This window comes from Bufo bufo, chromosome 7 (assembly GCF_905171765.1).
Source record: "Bufo bufo chromosome 7, aBufBuf1.1, whole genome shotgun sequence".
NCBI classification, from domain to species: domain Eukaryota; kingdom Metazoa; phylum Chordata; class Amphibia; order Anura; family Bufonidae; genus Bufo; species Bufo bufo.
In genome coordinates this window covers 28,293,971-28,310,343 of record NC_053395.1, presented here as the reverse complement: position 1 = coordinate 28,310,343, position 16,373 = coordinate 28,293,971, and the positions used below count along the sequence as shown (strand labels likewise).

Below are 16,373 nucleotides of genomic sequence, written 5' to 3'. Positions count from 1 at the left end.
CTAACCTCCTCTCCCTCTCTGTCCAAATACACTCAATTTCCTCTTTCTTGATGGAATGGTCTGCAGGTCGGGGTAAATTGCACAGGCGTAGAGCTTGAGGAGGAGGAGGAGGAGGAGGAGGGGGGGGCGGATTTGCAGATCTTGCAGTTTATTACCAAGGTGTAGGGGGCAATGGGGGATCTGTTGTTTATTTGCTTTTATGAAGCCTTTTTTTTTTTGCCCCCCCACATGTTGAGGATTATAGTTCTGCTCTGTGACCGCCAATGAGGGGTTAATGCCACGATCGGCGTGTTCTATCCATAAGCGCAGGAATGCTCTGCAGATCTGGCTTTGAAGAACGGGTTTAATTTCAGTATATTCTTCTGTTGGCGCAAAAAACGCTTCAGCACATGTTCTCTATTAAGTATTAAAACCAGGCTTCTCATGAGAAAACCATCAAACCCCCCCCCCCCCACTCACAGGAGCTTGTGTGCCCCCCTTATAGAAAGGCAGCTGAACAAAGACCTGCTGTGTGCACCTAATATACAGGCTAAAGCCTTCATCCTACCCCACGTACACTGGTGTCGTCACCTAATATAACACAGACTCTCCTAATACACAGACACCAGGACACGGACCTCTCCTCCTCCTAATACACAGACATCAGGACACGGACCTCTCCTCCTCCTAATACACAGACATCAGGACACGGACCTCTCCTCCTCCTAATACACAGACATCAGGACACGGACCTCTCCTCCTCCTAAAACACCGACATCAGGACACGGACCTCTCCTCCTCCTAATACACAGACATCAGGACAGGGACCTCTCCTCCTCCTCCTAATACACAGACATCAGGACACGGACCTCTCCTCCTCCTAATACACAGACATCAGGACACGGACCTCTCCTCCTCCTAATACACAGACATCAGGACACGGACCTCTCCTCCTCCTAATACACAGACATCAGGACACGAACCTCTCCTCCTCCTAATACACAGACATCAGGACACGGACCTCTCCTCCTCCTAATACACAGACATCAGGACACGGACCTCTCCTCCTCCTAATACACAGACATCAGGACACGGACCTCTCCTCCTCCTAATACACAGACATCAGGACACGGACCTCTCCTCCTCCTCCTAATACACAGACATCAGGACACGGACCTCTCCTCCTCCTAATACACAGACATCAGGACACGGACCTCTCCTCCTCCTAATACACAGACATCAGGACACGAACCTCTCCTCCTCCTAATACACAGACATCAGGACACGGACCTCTCCTCCTCCTAATACACAGACATCAGGACACGGACCTCTCCTCCGCCTAATACACAGACATCAGGACACGGACCTCTCCTCCTCCTAATACACAGACATCAGGACACGGACCTCTCCTCCTCCTAATACACAGACATCAGGACACGGACCTCTCCTCCTCCTAATACACAGACATCAGGACACGGACCTCTCCTCCTCCTAATACACAGACATCAGGACACGGACCTCTCCTCCTCCTAATACACAGACATCAGGACATGGACCTCTCCTCCTCCTAATACACAGACATCAGGACACGGACCTCTCCTCCTCCTAATACACAGACATCAGGACACGGACCTCTCCTCCTCCTAATACACAGACATCAGGACATGGACCTCTCCTCCTCCTAATACACAGACATCAGGACACGGACCTCTCCTCCTCCTAATACACAGACATCAGGACACGGACCTCTCCTCCTCCTAATACACAGACATCAGGACGCGGACCTCTCCTCCTAATACACGGACATCAGGACGCGGACCTCTCCTCCTCCTAATACACAGACATCAGGACGCGGACCTCTCCTCCTCCTAATACACGGACCTCTTCTCCTCCTAATACACAGACATCAGGACACGGACCTCTCCTCCTCCTAATACACAGACATCAGGACACGGACCTCTCCTCCTCCTAATACACAGACATCAGGACACGGACCTCTCCTCCGCCTAATACACAGACATCAGGACACGGACCTCTCCTCCTCCTAATACACAGACATCAGGACACGGACCTCTCCTCCTCCTAATACACAGACATCAGGACACGAACCTCTCCTCCTCCTAATACACAGACATCAGGACACGGACCTCTCCTCCTCCTAATACACAGACATCAGGACACGGACCTCTCCTCCGCCTAATACACAGACATCAGGACACGGACCTCTCCTCCTCCTAATACACAGACATCAGGACACGGACCTCTCCTCCTCCTAATACACAGACATCAGGACACGGACCTCTCCTCCTCCTAATACACAGACATCAGGACACGGACCTCTCCTCCTCCTAATACACAGACATCAGGACACGGACCTCTCCTCCTCCTAATACACAGACATCAGGACACGGACCTCTCCTCCTCCTAATACACAGACATCAGGACATGGACCTCTCCTCCTCCTAATACACAGACATCAGGACACGGACCTCTCCTCCTCCTAATACACAGACATCAGGACACGGACCTCTCCTCCTCCTAATACACAGACATCAGGACATGGACCTCTCCTCCTCCTAATACACAGACATCAGGACACAGACCTCTCCTCCTCCTAATACACAGACATCAGGACACGGACCTCTCCTCCTCCTAATACACAGACATCAGGACACGGACCTCTCCTCCTCCTAATACACAGACATCAGGACGCGGACCTCTCCTCCTAATACACGGACATCAGGACGCGGACCTCTCCTCCTCCTAATACACAGACATCAGGACGCGGACCTCTCCTCCTCCTAATACACGGACCTCTTCTCCTCCTAATACACAGACATCAGGACACGGACCTCTCCTCCTCCTAATACACAGACATCAGGACACGGACCTCTCCTCCTCCTAATACACAGACATCAGGACACGGACCTCTCCTCCTCCTAATACACAGACATCAGGACATGGACCTCTCCTCCTCCTAATACACAGACATCAGGACACGGACCTCTCCTCCTCCTAATACACAGACATCAGGACACGGACCTCTCCTCCTCCTAATACACAGACATCAGGACACGGACCTCTCCTCCTCCTAATACACAGACATCAGGACACGGACCTCTCCTCCTCCTAATACACAGACATCAGGACACGGACCTCTCCTCCTCCTAATACACAGACATCAGGACGCGGACCTCTCCTCCTCCTAATACACAGACATCAGGACACGGACCTCTCCTCCTCCTAATACACAGACATCAGGACACGGACCTCTCCTCCTCCTAATACACAGACATCAGGACACGGACCTCTCCTCCTCCTAATACACAGACATCAGGACACGAACCTCTCCTCCTCCTAATATTTGGTATATAATCACTTCCATGACCTCCAGCTAGGTGGGGGTATCAGAGTCGGTTCTGGGCGCAGGGTTGTATATTCTGTGTCCGCTCCCCCGGTTTTATTGCTCTGAGTGATTCATCATTTTGCAGTTTTCCTGGAAGATGCTGATCAGTTTCACAATTGTTAACATGAGAAATCTAAATATTCAGTGACCGTCCCACACAAGTCAATGCAATCCAGACCCGAATCCTGGAAGCATTTGGGTTGCAACCATTCCAACTTCCTGCGGTCAATACACAGTGGCACTACAACTCCCAGGATACTACCATTTCAATCATTGCAGTCATGTGACAGGACGTCATGAAGGCAATTTGCTTTTGGGTAAAGATACATTTGCTCAGTTTCCCATTAAGTCTTGTAGATGCCAAAAAAGTGAGAATCCTGGATTTGCTGCTTTTAAGACATCAACCGTTCTTAATTAGCATTTTTTTCATTTAAAGGAAACTCCAGCTTGGAGCTAATTTAATGATTGCATTGACCACCTGAAGGGGGCGCTGCAGAGACAATAATCTTCTGCATGAATTCTATTAACCTTACATTAGGGAAATATCAGCACTTTCATACTTGCCAACAAATCCTAAGTTTTGTAGGACTGTGTACAAAGGGGAGGGGGTTGTTCTAATTTGCATTTAAAGGGGGGGGGGGCTTTCTGTATTATTTGGGGCAGATTTAGTAAAAGTAATTTTTTTTTAATAAAACTGTCTCTGTTGCCTATGACACCCAAGTCTTGCCCCTACATCTCATCTCAGTACCCCCTTTGATCAGCAGCAAGCTTTTGGAATTTTTATTCTATATGTTGACACGCCCCCTTTTCAAGACTCCACCCCTTTCCTGTATAGCCCCACCCTTTTTATGATGTGTCACACCCCCTCAGAACATGTATGGGCTCCGGGGTCCACATCCCTCCACCCCATGCAGTTAGAGCTCATGGAGGGCTGTTTTAGAGGAGAATGCAGCCATCTATGCAGGAGAGTTACCAATTAATTCGGGATGTATCCCCTTTTTTGAGACTCTCCTGGACGCCCCAGGAGAGTTGGCAAGTATGGTTTATACCAGAGAGGCTCAACCTGCGGCCTTCCAGCTATTGCAAAACTACAACTCCCACCATGCCCTGTTGTGGGCTGTCCGGGCATGCTGAGAGTTGTAGTTTCGCAACAGCTGGAGGGCCGCAGGTTGGGCATCCCTGGTTTATACCAAACACAGCGCCGTCCGTTGTATAGTGGTTGTGCTTGGTATTGCAGCTCAATCATAGAGATGAGTGGGTCTGCATTTGATCTGCAAAAAATAAAAAAATAAAAAATACAGTCGTGTCGATGAGGCCTGAGTCTTCAATATTTAAATCATGAAAAGTCCCTTTAACTCCCATGCAAGTAAGGCCTCATTCACACCTCCATGTGCGTGATGAAATCCGTGAGAAGATGGTCAGTGATTCATTCCTGAAGATTTCTGTGTTAGGCCCGTATGTCCGTTTTTTTGCGTTCCGTGTGTCAAGCGTGTTCTAAAGACACTGCGGAGCTGAAAATAAATTTTCAGAACATCTCCTCCTAATGGTCCGTGCTGCATCCGTGTTTTTCACGGAACCATATACTATAATGGATCCGTTACAAGGACAAAATAGGCCATGCTTCTGTGCTAAAACCGTGGACCGTCCGTGCTAAAACACTGATGTGGGTAAGTGTGCTGTCTGTGGAGAACACGTACAGCACGCGTCCATGGAACACTAACTCGTGGGAGTTACGGAAACGGCGTAGCATAGCCTCCACCTTCATAGTAGCCGATCTTAACCCCCATGTCAAAGGACCCTTAAAGGGGGTGTACCAAATTTACAAGTTAGGGGATAACTAACGGATTGCTAGGGTTCTGACCGCAGGACCGCCACCGATCCCAGGAATGGGGGTCCCGTTCCTCCGATCTGACGGAAGGTCAGACATGCCACTGCCATTCCATTCATTTTCTATGCGACTCCTGGAGATAGGCAAGCGGTGAGCGCTGAACTCTTCTATCTCTGGCAGTGCCATAGAGAATGAATGGAGCGGCAGGGCGCATATCTGACCTGCCGCTCCATCAGATCAGGAAAAAGGGACCCCCATTCTTGGGATAGGTGGGGTCGGACCCCCAGTGATCTGTTAGTGATCCTCTAACCCTAGGATAGGGGATAACTTCTAAACTTGGCACAACCCCTTTAAGCCTGTCCTTGTTGTCCATAGCAACCAATCAGAGCTAAGCTTTTTGCAGTTTCGGTATATGAGGCCCAGCATACCGTTTGTTCGGCGCTGTTACGGTAATACAACTTTATCGAGGGCTAAAGCTGCGCAATATGAGCATCTTCCGGACAGTCTAATCCCCTCCGGAGCAGCGCTCACCCTTTCTTACACATTTTTAGTTGTATCGGGGAGGTATTTGTCGTAGGGGGGCTCGGTGACAGTCACAGCTGTGCCCCCGGTTAGCCATTCCTAAGAGTTGGATGTTTGCCTGGCCCTGTCTCTACGGGGTGTCAGCCATGTTAGTTCTCTGTCGTCATGACAACCCATTAACCGGAGCAGAATGTTTGAGTAATGGACCAGGGTGTATGTACTGAGCATGGGCTGATCAAATACTCCCCTGATTACTCTCTATGTATTAAAGGATTCTTTTGGGGGAAGTTCCCGGGAGATGAGCGTATATATTCGGAGACCAGATGTTGCACATAGACGCACCTATCCAAATACGCCTATACCGCGCATTGTCCCTATTGTCTCTGGGACTTCTCACCGTGACAATAGGAATCTGGCGGCGTTTCCATGATATCTGTGTGGAAGTGCATCTCTCTTAGTCCGTGTCTCTCATGCGTCGCTCCCCCTCTGCCTGCAGGAAGTGTGTGGGATTAGAGGATTTGGGGCCGTGGGAAGTTCGGACGGAGCCGAGGTGGTGGCTATAAATAGTGTGGGTGACATCGTATGGCGGTTTTAACCACTCGCTATATGTCATTGTATGTTTGGATTAATATGTTAGACAGATTAGCATGGTCAAATATTTATTTAACATACGCTGGAGTGTGGACGCGTCCACCCGGGGGCGCTCATAGGTGCGTTTACAATGGGCAGTGATCATGGCAGGATCCCAAAATTTTCAACCCAAAAGATCCTCATCCTATAAGGGTTCATTCAGACGACCGTATGAATGAGTCTGGATCAGTTTCGCAATTTTGCGGACCCGTTTCACTTCAATGAGGCTGCAAAAGATGCGGACAGCACACCGTGTGCTGTCCGCATCCGTAGTTCTGTTCCGCGGCCCCGCAAAAAAAAGATAGAACGTGTCCTATTTGGACAAGAATAGCTGTTTCTATCATAGGGCCGTCCATGTGTGGTCCGCAAAATGCGGAATGCCTGTGGCCGGTGTTCGTGTTTTGCGGATCCACAATTTGTGGACTCCAAAACGCTTATGGCATCTCTAAATGAGCCCTAAGATCTATCAATGTGTTATTTTCTTACTCAGTGATATTGTTCATCTTGGAGAAAAGCGGCACCAAATCTTTCTCATAGCTGCTTATCTCCCTTCTTATACAAGAGGCCCCACTCATAGGGTGGAAAAGCTGTTTCTCTGCTGCTCAACAGCCATCCCTGGCAGGCTGAGCATGCATGTGTACTGCCACAGGGAGAGGAGGATAAGCAGCTGCACAATGCCCCGGGTAGTGCTTATCCCGGGGGAGCACAGAATAGATTATGCCGAAATCCAGCATGCCCGATCTCCATTTCTGTTGGCAGGCAGTGGCAGGGATATAGCTATGGGGTTCAGAGGTTCACCAGATCTGTTTTTGCCAGATTCAACGGATCACCGCTGGGTCCTTATTGACGGTTCTCCACCCACTCTCCATGCAGCGGCTTTTGTTTGACTGACAGACGGTATTTATGCCGAATCAGGCTTCCGGATCATCTCTAACAGAGATGTGAACACAGCCTTACGTTTCTAGACAGCCGGGCTGCCCCGTACGTAGGTTTTGGCAGCATTTATGTATTTTTAGAGATTTTCCCATAATTTACCTGGAAATATAAATCCGTGAGTAGCTGTAGGTTCACCCTGTGAAGGGAATCTGTCAGCAGTTTTGGCCGTGCTAAACTGAGTGACAGCACCAGGTAGAGGTGGGTGAGAGCTGAATTTTTTTTTTTACCTTTTGTGGCTTTTATTATGAGGAGTTGGGTGAATATGAGCTTTTATTCTGCCAGATTCTGCACCTGCAAGTGCCCTGGAGGCGGAGTTTCACTATGAAGTGTTCTGCATTGAGCGACTTTACAGCCTCTCCCCTTTGTTATGAGTGACAGAAGTACTGGTCTCCTGGTTGGATACAGCAGTTGTCACTTGAGGGGAGGGGTCCATGGAGCATTATACAGTGAAGCCCCGCCTCCTGCAGGAGCAGAACCTGGCAGAATAAAAGTTCATATTCACTCTATTCCTGATAAAAAAATAAAATGACTTCACATATGTTGAGTGTCACTTCAGATATTAGTGGCAAATCACTTGGCTATGCCACCAATGTTAGATAGGTGTGAGTCCCAACTCTGGTCCTGCTACTATTTCCAGAATGGGACCCTTGTAGTGAACAAAGAACAGAGCTGCGCATGCACGGTTGCCCTCCATTCATTTCTATGGGAGTTCTGGCTCTGTTATTTCCGGCAGTACCATAGAGGTGAATGCCGCATTTGCAGTGCATAGAAGTAAATGGAGAGCACACCGTGCATGCGCGGTGCACTCTCATTCACTTTGGGGGGCCCTGTTCTAGAGATAGGTGCAGGGACCCACACCTATCTGACTTTGGTGAAGAGGTGATACAACCTCTTTCAGATAGTACTGCTCTCCCAGCCCCTGCTTACTGCTGTCAGCAGTCTAGCATGGTCGAACTGCTGACAGATTCCTTTAATGTAAAACTAGTAAAATCCAGTGCCTTCCTCTGCCGTGTGGGAAGCTATACACATGTCTTGTCCTCTTCATTATGGACACATGCTATTCACACATTGGGTATAAATATTTACTTGAAGCCGTCACGCGTTTCGCAGCCTGTAAACTGTATATACACAGGTTTATATAGTAGAATGCTGCTCAGAGCTGACAGATGTCCCTGCTCACTGTTAAGTGGTGGCGATGCCAGCACGGGCAAGTGGCACACTTTAATGCCGGAGACAGCAGGCACACGGCAAGTGTAATGCTTTTCACCGTAGCCTGAACTAGATGGGTCTGGAGATCATATTACAGAAGTGGCAGCGCTACAGCTGGCTCAGTGTGGGGTCACATTGAGTGACAGAACGATTTGTTGCCGCCTAAGGCACACTGACGGGTCCCGTGCTGGCACCGCTCCTGTCAACAGCTGGCAGCAGGTTACCGCATGGTGCTTTAAAGGGACATCCATGTACTTATATGTATGTATGTATGTATGTATATAATACATACACTCCTGAACATTGAAATTGCAGCACCAAGAAGAAAAAGTGGTGGAATTATGGAAATCACTGGATGGATAGACATGTTAATGATATGCAAATGATAAAAAATTAAAACAAAATATTAAAAACATCTCGATTTATGCAGTATCGAGTATGAGAGACACTCGCAGAAATAGCTGTGCTTACATGCCTTGGCATGCTATCAGTGAGGTTATTAATGGTTGTCTGAGGAATGTTCTGCCACGCTGAAAGCACTTAGGCACGCAAATCATCAAGATCAGCTCCATTTGCAATTATCGAGCAATGGTGTCCCAGATGTGCTCGATGGGAGACAAGTCTGGAGACTATGCAGGCCGTGGAAGCACGTTTAGGCCACGCAGGCTGCACACAGTAGCACAAGCATGATGCGTCCTGACATTGTCCTGTTGGGGCACTGTACCCTATATTATCTATTTCATTGATCATCATGTTTTACATTTGACACGTGTGCTATCCCAGGGTGGCGTTCTTTTTTATTTTTTCTGCTTCTTTTCACTTTTTAATGGTATATTATTATTGCTTTATATTTTAATCATGTCATAATAAAATTATATATTTTTATATACGGTACTATGAGCTCCGTTTCCTTGTTTTTTCGCCTGTTGGGGCACTTTGTAGTGCCTACTGTTAGTGTACCTGAAATGAGGACTAGAGGGGTGCGGCTACCCCACACCATAATCCATGGAGTAGGACTGGTGTGAAGGCCTTTTCATTGCCTTGTCCACGTGGTCTTCAGACCAATCTCCAGTTATCGTTGCATCTGAGACAAAAGCGGGACATCTCTGAAGAGGATAGACCTCCATGCCAGCCTCCATTGAGGTTTTACTGTGTACCATGATAGTAGCCTTTGAGAACGGTGGCGTGAGGTCAATGGCACACCTGTAGCTGGACGTCTGGCTCGTAGCCGGATCTTGTGCAGACGCCTTCTGATGGTTTGTGTAGACACCGTTTGCCGCCCCAGGCTTGGGATGTGACATCCACTTTCACCTGCAGTACAGAATGGGTCACTATGCGCCATTCTTCTAATCTGACGACCCGTCCGTGCAGAGGTTCTCCTCTGTGCACCTCTTGCTGCCATTCCAATTTGTTGTTGTTCACCCAACCACAGGGACATGCAACATTGACCAGTGCAGACATCTCGGCCTAGGCACGTAGCGATCTACCGGAGTGATAAACCAAGGTCAAGGATTTGTCCCTCTCTGTTTGTGGCAAGTGGAGATAGCTGGCATGTCGACGAACAGGAGGCATCGCACAATCATCCCACATGACTTCATCCGATTTATGAGGTTTCACATGGCTAAAAAAACATTGCTTTCAGTCTGGCTTTTATGCCGCTCTCACATGTCACAGATTGGAGCTAGGTGCTTGAAAATTTCATCTTCGGCAGATATTAGCGACACCTGCTGTGTCCTCGATTTGCATAACCCTGCGGTTTGTCCTTCTTGGTATTGCAGTTTCAGTGATTAGGAGTGTGTATTATTTGTAATATGTAGCTTGTGCTTCAGATTTTTTTTTTTATAATTTGATTATTAGTTTATATTTGAATACATGCGAATATGTCTGCAGTACCAGGCACAACCTGTGGTCCGCTGTGGTGCTGTTTTGGCAAGAAGTCAGCCATATATTTCTAATACTGTCCATCTCCATGTCTGTTTTAGTAACCTGCATTCCCCATGACATAACAATTCTGGAACCTATTTTCTTATTACTGTATGCTGTGCTGTGCCTTATTAATCCGACTATAACTCTATGGTTAAATTGCCAACTGGGTGTTACCATTTATCCTTGTGTCTGCACAGTCTGCCATTACCACCCCCAATTGGAAAGTGTCAGGCCTCTTGCACACGACCGTATGGCTTTTTCAGTATTTTGCAGTCCGCAAAAAACAGATCCGCAAAAAATACGGATGACGTCCGTGTGCATTCCATTTTTTGTGGAACGGAACAGCTGGCCCCTGATAGTACAGTACTATCCTTGTCCGTTATGCGGACAATATTAGGACATGTTCTAACTTTGAACGGAAATGAAAGGCATATGGAGTACCTTCAGTTTTTTTAGTTTTTTTTTGCAGATCCATTGAAATGAATGGTTCTGTATACGGAAGACAAAAAACGGAACGTAAATGGAAAAAAAATAAAACGTTGGTGTGCAAGAGGCCTCAAACTGTGCAGGGATAGTCTCCCTTCTGATAAACCCCAATTGTCAATTTATTCATAAACTTCTAGTAGAAATAACAGGGGAACAGCACAACACAAAGTTATAAGGAAAGTCGCTCCAGAATTGTTATTTCACGTGGAATACAACAGCTCCTCTTTAAGGGACAATACCTCAATCTATGAGGACCGTAAGGACGTTTTCTATCGTGTGACCTGTGGGTTTGCATTCTGGGAGGGAATCCTAGTGAAATCAGGACCAGAGGCAGGCGAATAGTGGGCTCTGCGGCGTTAGCAGTTAGGCTGCCTTCACACGCGGCAGATTTTGTTGGAGAATGTTCCGCATCTGAAATTAAGTTCCCTTCATTTGACTGGAGCGGCAAGCACAATTCAGGTGAATGGAATGATTTTCAGTCCCGGAAAATTCTGCAACAAAATCTGCCCCTTAAGGGTCTTGTACCAATTAAATAATGATACAATTAAGAAATGTAAAAAAAAAAATCAGTTCTCTTATCATTTTGTGTCTACAACTGTTGTGCCGACCTATGTGTCTCCGTGGTAACAGACTACAAACAAACTCTGTGTCGTCAGATTCTGCAGTCACACTGTTTTCTATAGCATACATTCGGTGGTCCAGATGGATGTCAGCGTGACGGCAGGATCATACTGCACAGGGTTTGGTTACTGTTTGCTACTGTGGAGACACATAGCTCTGCATCGGAGCTGAAGACACAAAACGATAAGAGATTTTAATTTTACATGTGTTGGAACCACAGCAGTTGGCAGTATCGGTTGTTGACTTTGCTATGCCCAATCCTTCTTAAAGGGGTTGACCAGTTATGGGCTATCTCAACGCAGGGGGTCCGGCACCACGCATCCCCGCTGATCAGTGACTACCCAGCTCTGTCCGTTGTGTAGTGCCGCTCCCATAGTAGTGAATGGTAATCGGATTCGTCCACTACACCATGGAGGGACCTGTGTAATTCCAGTGTCGGATATATGGTTGGGGGTGCAGGGTGTCAGCCCCCCTGCTGATCAGATTCTGATGGCCATACTGAATAACCTAAAAAGCTGTGGGACGGATATATGAACAGACATGATTATTTACTACAGATGAGCATCTGTTTTATCAGGTTACAGTAACATCTTTGTTTTTCCCAGGACGCCCAGGGACATGACAACAACAAAGATTCTCGTGTGGTCTGGACCAATTCCAACAACCACCTCCTAACATCAGGATTCAACCAGGTAGCGTACACCCGGAGGATTCCCAAATCCGCTCTACCCACTGCCTGTCGCGTCTTTCCTACCTAAACCTCGGTGAGTGTGTGGACATGGCCTTATTTTTGTGAGAGAACAATAGATCCTACTTCAGGCACAAGATAACCGGAACCGATGGAATCTTCAGATTCAGCAATAAATATATTATTTTATTATAGATGTTGCGTTTCGGGGGTACTAAAGCCCCCTTCCTCAGGTATAAAGATTAGAATACACATGTGGGTTTATAAATACACAAAAAAAAAAAAAAACGCCAAACAAAGCTTAATTAATTCCGTACGGTTTCTCGTCGCCTTATGTAGCTGAGGTTATTACGCTTGTGCACTGGTACCCCATGGCAACCGACACGTGACGACACATGGTCACGCGGTACACCATGGCTTTGCAGCTCTGGCGTTCCCATTTCCATGAAGGCGGTCACGTGATCGCGCACTCACGATCACGTGACCAGTGCTCTCTGCGATCACAGCAATGCCCCTAAACTTAAAAGCCTGCTATTTAATAATAAAAAACTCATTTACCACTATAGGATCGTCCTTCGGTTCTATTTGTTATATGGGATTGAGTACTTGTATTTAGTTTTTATTTATTCTGAATGGATTGGAGCGTGTGGGGGCGTTCCCACTGTCTAGGAACCCCCCCCCCCCCATTTATAAACCCACATGTGTATCCTAATCTTTAGTACCCCCGAAACGCGTTGTATTTTATGTACTACATCTATAATACAATAATATTTATTGCTGAATCTGAAGATTCCATCGGTTCCGGTTTTCTTGCGCCTGAAATAGGATCTATTGTTCTCTCACGCTGATTCCTTGAGGGATCGGGCAGTCTCTTCATCAAGGACTTCTTTCTACGGCAGCATAAACGTCTACTGGATAGCAGAATCTGTATAAGCCTACAATAGGGTTGTGCCTATATCTTGCACAACCCCAAAAGGTGAGCCTTCACTTTTTGTTTTACTTTTACTATATACAGAACGTACTACCCTATTTTGCGCTCTCTCTCATATGTCCAGGTTTCCCTGGACACGCCCAATATTTCTCTATTAGATGGCCTTATTTTTTACTTTTGGAAAGTTCAAGGGGTTTTCCGAGAGTTTATAACTGATGATCTATCCTTTGGTCATCAGTATCTGATCGGTGGGGGGGGGGGGGGCGACACCCGGGACCCCTGCTAATCCACTGTTTGAGAAGTCACCAGCGCTAGCATTCGCGCTGCTGCCTTCTAACAGCTTTCCCTAGGCCAGTGACGTCATGTTCATCGGTCACATGGCCCAGGCGCGATACTAAGCACAAGAATGGGGCTGAGCGCGTTACCAAGCCCAACCACTATACAATGTACAGAGCTGTGTTTGGTAAGCACGGAGAAGGCCACAACGCTCACGCCCAAACAGCTGATCGGCGGGGGTCTCGGACCTGCGGATAGGTCATCAGTATCAAAATCCCGGAAAACCCCTTTAAAAGGACTCATAAAGCCCTTTAAACTCTATTAATACAAGTCACATAAATACTGTTTTGCTTCTCATTGACTGCGACCCACCGGTGGAGCCGGCTTCTGTGGCGCAATCTATAACTTTATAACTTTCTTCTCTTCGTCAGTTTTAATTTTTTTTTTGTTTCCTCCGGAGCAGCGCTGCCCACGTATTTAGCATTTATATGTTACAACTTTGAGCTTTTGGGCCAAAAACTATTAGAAAAAAAGAGTTATGTTGTACAATGGAGTCTGTGGGGGTTGTCGTGGATAGTGAGGGACACAGAAAAGCCTTGGACGCCCGCCATTTGGCCAGCCCTGCCTTGGACAGACTTTATATTGTAGCCCAGGGAATACCAGATCTGCTGCATAGCAGTTTACACTTGGTGGTCTGTATCAACTAAACAACATATTAGAAATGAATGAATGAAAAATGTTTTACAGGATATGTTTAGCCATAATGTCAATTAAAAACATTTTATTAATTATCTGGTACTTGTCCGGAGTTGCAGCCTGTATTAAACTCCAGAGCTGTATTCGCAATTCTTCTGGTTCTTATTGGAAACCGTCAACAAGCTTATTGGCAGACACAACCCCAGCAGCTTCTCCAAGATCCTAATATTGAATTAGACAATATTTTTTTTTTTTACATCGTATTACTTTACAGAGCCTGGTGTAAAGTCTGCTCAATGAATGCTGGGAGATTTCAGCCCTGAAGCTTGTAGAATTGTAAATCCAGCTCTGGCATCTAACACAAGCAGTAACTGGGGATCCGTATACAATAAGCAAATTAAAGGGATTGTCCCATTTAGCTAGAATATGCCATAAACGTCAGATAGGTATGGGCAGCACGGTAGCTCAGTGGTTAGCACTGGTGCCTTACAGGGCTGGGGTCCTCGGTTTGAGGCTATTGTCTGTAAAGCGCTGTGGAATATAGGAGCGCTATATAAGTGCGTAAAATAATTAAATAGGTGCAGGTCCCTCCTGTGGGACCTGCTCTTATCCCAAGAACGGGGCCCCCCCGAAATAAACACTGAGCATGCACAGCGTCCTCTCCATTCACATGTATTGGACTTTCAAAAATAACTGAGTGAGCGTGCTCTGCTGTTTTTGAAAGACCCATAGCAGTAAATGGAGGGTGGCTGCCAGGGTCGGACTGGGCATAGCACCTACAGGGACATTTTCCGGTGAGGCTCAGCCGATTCCCAGAGGGACAGCTGAGCCCTTCTCCTGGCTGTTGGCCAGGTACATAATTAGATGATGGTCTCAAAATTAATTAATGTAGGAACATCAGATTCTTATGCACCCGGCTGGCAGCTGCAGATGCCCTCCTGAATTCAACTTTATCGCTGTCCCCAGGACAGTGATACAGTCGAATACTGCAGCGGGGGTGGGGTTATTTTGTGCTGCACTGTGGTATTTGGTTCTGCAGGGGCGGTACTTTTTGCTGCACTACAGTATTGCTGGCTCCGCCTACTTGTGTACAACACGGGGGCAGATTTAGGTTTCCAGGGCCACTTTAAGTTCCCAGCCCCTTCCTGGTGGCTATGCGTGTGCGGTTTGCCTTGCCTTCACCTTTGATGCCCCTTTGTGGAAGTAGGAGCGGGTCCCAGAGCCGGGTTTGTTGAATTTTAACATGCTTAATCCTCCTCATTGAGAACATATGTCCACTTGGCCGGGCCCAGCATAGATTGTATGGGGGTCGGGAGGACTAGCTGGCAGCTGAGGGATATCTAAGGAGTTTGGGCAGCTTAAAGGGGTTCTCCGGGCTTTTAAATATTGATGACCTATACCCAGGATACGTCATCAATATAAGATCTGCAGGGGTCCAACACCCATCACCCCCGCCGATCAGCTGTATGAGGAGACAGCCCGCACAGTGTGCATGTGCCGTCTCCAGTCTCTCTTCATACTCTGCTGCTGCTTTGCCATAGACATAGCAGCAGGAAGAGAGAAGGGAGACTGCACTGTGCACACCGCGCTTAGCCGTCTCCTCATACAGCTGATCGGCGGGGGTGCCAGGTGTCGGACCCCCGCCAATCTGATATTGATGACCTATCCTGAGTATAGGTCATCAATATAAAAATCCCGGAGAACCACTTTAAGGCACCTTATTGTATTCCCTCCGAACTGATACATGAATTGTTCTGACTCATTCTTCTTGTGCACTAATCTACTTCTTCCATATGTTACGTTAGGTCAGGGAACGGGAGCTGCTGCTTTGGGATCTTCGTAACCTCAGCCGGCCGGTAACCTCCTTCTCGCTGGATGCATCCTCCGGGTAGGAAAACATATGCGCGTTTCTGCTTGTTTTTATTTTCTTTGTCACTGGTTCATACCTGGTGGATATAATGGTTCCTTTGTTGCCGATTCCTCAGCAATTAGCTCTGTCTTCCTAGTGAAGCCTCTGTAAAATGTGTCTCTTAGAGAAAGGCTAAAATAACAATTCCAAAAGGGGGTACCTACCATGGAGACATCCCATATGGTTGCTATGGAGTCCATGGACAGAGGGTCCCAGTCCTGATTAGTCCCATTCCCTTTGCTACAGTGTAGTGCAAACCTTTGCAGGACTTCCCACCCCAGAGGAGCCGCGGGATAAGGGATTTGGCCCACAGATCATCGGAAGGCTATG

At 47.3% G+C, this 16,373-nt stretch overlaps 1 protein-coding gene across 2 annotated transcripts in view; it reads left to right on the top strand.

The window, feature by feature from the left end:
- Positions 1-16,373, top strand: part of LOC121008971 (mitochondrial import inner membrane translocase subunit tim16-B-like) — a 136,674-nt gene that overhangs the window by 34,816 nt on the left and 85,485 nt on the right. For both annotated transcript variants that reach the window (XM_040441820.1, XM_040441818.1), the window contains exons 8-9: positions 12,149-12,235; positions 15,940-16,022. In XM_040441820.1, the coding sequence (XP_040297754.1) occupies positions 12,149-12,235; positions 15,940-16,022 (170 nt within the window). The remainder of the gene's footprint in view (positions 1-12,148; positions 12,236-15,939; positions 16,023-16,373) is intronic.